General features: G+C 42.4%; 1 protein-coding gene across 1 annotated transcript in view; it reads left to right on the forward strand.

The window, feature by feature from the left end:
* The window catches only part of PPM1E (protein phosphatase, Mg2+/Mn2+ dependent 1E), a gene marked incomplete at both ends in the record, with an annotated part of 62,374 nt that extends 61,155 nt beyond the window's left edge, over positions 1–1,219 (forward strand). The window contains one exon of the mRNA XM_084299650.1: positions 153–1,219. Within this exon, the coding sequence (XP_084155776.1) occupies positions 153–1,219 (1,067 nt within the window). The remainder of the gene's footprint in view (positions 1–152) is intronic.
* Positions 1,220–6,114: the final 4,895 nt, after the last annotated feature.

Consider the following 6,114-nt stretch of genomic DNA (forward strand, 5'->3'; position numbering starts at 1 on the left):
TATTTTTACCTCTACAGTCCGAGGGGCTGTTCCAAGTAATCTCTTTAACTTGGCGATGAGAGCCACCGGCTCCATGCTGTGTTAATAAAAGGCCTTCCAGATGCTGTGGCTGCAAACCCACGGCCTCGTGTCTGTGTGTTGTTTTTCCACAGGGGACGCTGAGCACAAGCCATATATCTGTGGGGATGCAGACTCTGCCTCCACTGTACTAGATGGCTCTGAAGACTACCTCATTTTAGCCTGCGACGGCTTCTATGACACAGTCAATCCCGATGAGGCAGTCAAAGTGGTGGCTGACCATCTAAAGGAGAATAATGGTGACAGCAGCATGGTAGCACATAAATTAGTGGCATCTGCTCGCGATGCCGGTTCCAGCGACAACATTACTGTCATTGTGGTATTTCTCAGGGACATGAATGCAGCAGTCAGCGTTAGTGAGGAGTCGGACTGGACAGAGAACTCTTTTCAAGGTGGGCAAGAAGACGGTGGGGAAGATAAGGAAAACCATGACTGCAAACGACCGTGGCCCCAGCACCAATGCTCAGCACCTGCAGACCTAGGGTATGATGGACGAGTGGATTCCTTCACTGATAGAACTAGCTTAAGCATAGGGTCCAGCATTAACCTGTTCGATGATCAAGGCTATTTAGACCTGACAAACACAGAAACTAGTACACCTAAGAGTGCCAAATATCTGCCACCAATTCAAGTGTTTAGTCCTGGTATACCAAAGAATGCGAATTTGATGAATGGTTTAACAGAGAAGAACGAATCACCAGAGAGCGCCGCATCATCAGCTTGTGGACAGAGCGATCCCAGGGAGGCCAGCGCTCCCCTTAGTTTGCATGCTGCAGGGCAGAGCATCTACAGGGGGAAGGGTTTGTCTCCGATCTTCTTTGGGCTGGAAGATGAACTGTTCAGATCCTTGGGAAGGCGAGTTGGGGTCTTTCATTTCCGGTTCTGTAACGGGAAGAGGCGACGAGGAGCCAGGCTCAAACCAAAGTTTCACACGCCCCTCTTGGCTCGAGAGCCTTCCCACAGAGAAGGATCGGGTCTGTCCTTGCCTGTCCGAAGCCGCAGTAACGCCAGGTCGTTGGTAAGACACTCCCCGTGGTGGAGGCTGGCTAGGCATAACGCTTACCCTGAGAGCATGTTTTTGATGCGAAGACAAAGTAATTGTATACCAGATTCGTACCTTCATCAATGCTGTAAAATGTAACCATCCCCCTTGTGTTTCCCCTTCAGACTCTCCCAATAGACATTCCCAAAATAAACTGGCATCATCAGGAAGCAAAAAAAGGTGGGCATTTCAGAACGGTACTACAGTCCCCTGCAAAGCTCAACCCACGTGTAAATAGACCTAGGAATTAACAAATGTAGTCGTTTCAATCTCAACAAAGTTTGCTGGTGGTGCCACCCTGAGCAATGCCACAGCCACCCCCACCCACGAGTATCCAGCCACATTCACTAGCGAGAGCCGAGCTGCTGGGGCACTGAACAGACACTGGGAGGGAACAGTCCTTGAGCCTGCAGGAAGGTGAACCCGAACCCGCCCGGGAGGTGTCTGGAGCAATACGTCAGGAAGGGTTCTGGTTGAGAACTGCCAAATTTTTTAGAGTGGGGGGGAAGTTTCCATAGAAGTCCAGGTTGTGTGGGTTATTTTGTGTTCTGCTTTCTGTTTATTTCAGGCTAGCATTAAGATGAATCAGAAAATTACATCCACTTTTGCAGGTAAAAGACTAAAAGCCATACAAGGTTTTACCAGGTAACTTAGGAATGGACAAACTAAGCTCCTGCCGCTCTGTTCTCAGACTCCGATTGAGGTACAGACTCATAATTTACCTATTATTTTTTTTTCCTGTAACATAAAATATGGAATATGAAGAAAACTTTTTTGTAGTTTTTAAAAAATATATTTCCTATGGCTAGAGGCACAGCATAGGGAATTTCGTATCTTTCTGGTGCTTTTAGTGGCATTTTTCTTGTTTGTCAGTTTAGGAAACTGTTCTCAATTAGTTTTAATCAAATATAATTGTGCTTAATGCTTTGAGCCAACCTCTTTCCACCGTAACTTCATCTCAGGTCTTAAAACAAACCCATGTCTGTGGAGACGTTCAGTACGATGCTACTGCCACTCACCCAGTCAAACCAGAGAACTGCTTGCTAGGAATAATGAGCAATTTGATGAGATGTTTGGTTTCAGTAATGATTTCTGGATGGCAAAGACATAAGTGAATAAAAAGTTGCAGCATGAAGGACGGTAAGATGCTGTGTCTACAAGGACCATCAGTGCTGCAATTTGGTGATTTCCAGAATGCGTCAGAGCGGGTGCTGGGCTGCCGGCGCAATCCGGAGTGAATGCAGATGAGCAGGGGATGTGCTTGGGGTTTAGTGCAGAGGGTGAAATCTGCTGACAATCCAGGGCTCTACTTTGGTTAAACCCAAATTCAGAAGGAAGAGTGAGGAGTGTCAGTTGCCCTTGTGTTAATAAGCAGAGCACTGCTTGTGGAACTCAGAAACAGACAAACAGAGGGTACCCACCTGCTCTGCCCTAGCCCTGAGGCGCTGTTAACACTTAGGGGAGCATTAAATTAGGACCTAAGTAAGCAGACTGTTCCCATCAGCTCCACTCAGTGCACATCCTGTTCCTTTCATTTGTTACATGAAGACATTTGGAGTAGTATGAATAAAGTAAGTCTTCATAAGCATTTATTGTACATCATATCATTTTAGCAGTAACAGTTTAATAACAGTGTTAGTATTTAGCTAGAATTTGCAAAGTATTTTAATATTATAAGTAGTCAGGAGATTATTCAACACGATGAGATGGCGAGGTTTGAATTCTGCCAATTTCCGCTTCTCCGATCTTTGATGCACTATTTTAAAAGCAATTTGATGAATAGCAAAAGGCTTTGTGAGTAACCAGGAGTTGGAGTGTGGCTTTAGATTCCTTTGATCTTATTCAGAGGTTTTTTTTCTTTTTTCTTTTTATCTTACGGGATCATTGGCTCTTATCTGTCATCTTATTAAGCCTTAGCTGTTGTCAACATTCTCTTTAGCTGCAGCATATGTTCCAAGTTAGATTTACTAAGGAAATTTGAGAAACAGTAAAATATGCAACTCTGGGGCATCTCTGTGGTGCCTTTGTTTTAAATTATTCGCAGTAATAACGATGCAGTGAGTCCATCTTATAGCGTGCTTCTGAGAGAAAGGTGGTGTAAGTGCAATTGTTTGTATGAGTAATTAGAATGACAAAGTGTTACGAATGATAAACTTCTTCCCAGTCTGCAGGAGCAGTTGAAGAGCACTGGACTGCATGTGTGCTGTTTTGGGAAGGATATAGCTTTTTAGGTGTGGATTCATACATGATAATTCTGCTACTCATACCATTTATCTTGCTAGGAGAAAAATCTACCATCGTAGTTCCAGTGTGGTCAGGTAAAAAACATTGTATAGATAGCAAGTGTTCATTTCTTCACTAAATGCATATTTATAGAGTAGATAGGAACCATTTGTAAGGTAAGTCCTTTAAAGTTCTATAATATTAAAAGTAGTGGTTATTGGTCTGATATATGCTGCTCTTGATTCTACACACTAGACAAAAAAGCAGTGCTTTGTGAAATGCAGTGTTTTCTCTTAATGCCACTGGTGATAGGAAGTAGTTCTCTTCAGTTCAAAATCCTGTGCCCTTACTTGCTGCTTGCTAACGTAAGCAATAATCCCCCTCTAACGGTATCTAAGTGTTCTGTATCTCGTACTTTGAGTGTCTAGCTGGTGACAATGTAAAAATATTAGGCTAATATAAAAGTATCTAATTGTATTTATTAACTGTTGATACTGAGATTGTCTGTGACCTGTGTTTTGTATTTTTATTGTGCATCTTAGTGGTGGTGAAATTTGTATAACCAATCTTTCCAATAAAGAGCTGAAGTATCCCTTTTCGCGTTAACACAACCCGCATCAGTTTCAGTTTACGTGTTAAGCGTGTTTGCAGAACTAGGAGGTAGGTAGTGAAAACTTTTTTTTTTTTTTTTAATTATGTTGGTTTTGAGAAATGGGCTTCAGGCTTTGTCTGAAGCTCCTCAAAACTCACTCGTAAGCTATTCACTGTGAGTACTAGAGGGATTCGCTCAATCCCCACTCTGATAGTTTCCTGTGCACACTTTTTAAATGTGCAACTCTGAGGAATGTCTGCGTTGCAGAGAGCAGTATAGCACCAGACCAGGGAGCTGTTAACCCATTTCGATTTGCACTAAAGGTGGGTGGAAACGCATGTATATAACTTTTTTCTTTTACCTAGAAGTGCCATCGATTGTCCTTGCAAGTTAAAACCATTCAGTATTTGATTTAGATTGCATCGTAACACTGAAGGACAATATCAAAGCAGCCTAACTTACGCCACATTTATGGTGGTACATTGTCATAAAAACTCCACTCTGTTTTTGGAACACTGTGTGTCAGTGAGAAATGCATGTCCTATGGGCAGATAAGATGAGGCATAACGAGTTCCGTGTTTATAGACATGACTGCTGTAGTTCAGGTCCACTATCTCCTCACTAAATCCTCCCTACCCTGGCAATGTTCTGCAGGAAAAAAAAAAAAAAGAGAAAGATTGGTCTAAATTAGGGGCTGTTTTAGCACAATTTATTCACTCAGCACTAGTCACATAAACAAAGCCATCGAAGGGGATACCGCAGCTTTGTTCATGCCTGTAATCTAGGGCAATCTTTCTTTAATTCATACCCTCTTTGCAACAGGAACAAAACTTTCTACCCTTGTATCGTGCAATAAGTAAGAATGAAGCACTAACACAACCTCTGACTTAAATGTTCATACTTTTTTCCAGTCCCTGATAAGCAGGCGATCGCACTATACTTGCCAGCACTAAAGCTAAAGAAAAACTAAATCCCACCTCTTAGGGTCTAGTACAACTATTGTATGTCGCAATTGCATCGTGTTAGCGTTTTTTTTTTTTTCTTCTCCCTCTCCTTCACTCTGGAAGACATCTTGAACCAAGAACAGGGGAAGTTGGCTGAGATCACCCTGAGTACTTGTACGCCCAAACGCGTATTTGTGTAGATAGCCAGGTGTGTTGTCAGTTGCTGCACTGGGTGCTCCTGTTGAGCTATCTGTGTTACCTTGTTCATGAAACTAACATGTTCTTTATAAAGTGAATAAGTTAAAGCTAATCATTTAACAGTGTTGGGACTTTCCATTTGCAATCTTGTTCTACAGTTCACATATGAGTTTATAGTTATAACCATGTATTAGTCATCCATATTTTATTTATGCTGTTTATACAGAAAAACTGTTGAAGTTTTACCAATATCTTAAATAAAACAGTAATTTAAACCACAATTCAGCTAGTCTGTTTCATTAAAAGCTAATGAGGACAGCAACTAACAGTTAAGTGTCTTCAGCGTGGTAAAAGATGACTTCTTTTGTGCAATACCTAAGGAAAAATGCCATTTCACTGCTGGGCTCTAGGGTACCTACACAGGGAAACACCAAGGTGCACTACAGCCCCTGGCTGATCTATTTTACAGCTACAAAGGCAACGTGCTGTCAGGGCACAGTCACTTTCAGGTCCAGCTCACAGTAAGTTACTTAAATCAGGCATCCCAGCCTGTTTCCCTACCTCTTGTTTAAAATCAGCTTTAAGTTCTTTGTGAGGGCAGCAAAGCATGAGGGCACTGTTTTTTACTGCAAACGTTGGACACCAACTCCAGAGCAGATCATGTGGCCAATTAAAATAATTTACTTCAGCTTGGCCCTCTTTGTAAGAGTAAAGCAGCTGTGAGTGTTGAAGAGGCAGGGCTCTGTGATTACTGCTAATTGGGCTGCGTATACTAATCAACGTGCCACCCTGTACAACAGTAAACACTCACGCTCCGCTATCATAACATGCAGCTTGTCATAAGGCCACCTTCAGCACTCATCAGCTGGAACAACGTGCATAAAAGCTGCCCTCACCTTCCTTCAGCTGAGAAACAAATACTGCATAAAGTACAAGTTAGGAACAGAGAAATACTTCCTGCATAAAGAGCAAGTCAGGTAAAAGCCATAGACCCTCCTCGCTTCCTATCTGAATGTATAAGATTTAAATAGTTGGTC

The sequence above is a fragment of the Netta rufina genome (genome assembly GCF_964035555.1).
Source record: "Netta rufina genome assembly, chromosome: 21".
Lineage (NCBI taxonomy): Eukaryota > Metazoa > Chordata > Aves > Anseriformes > Anatidae > Netta > Netta rufina.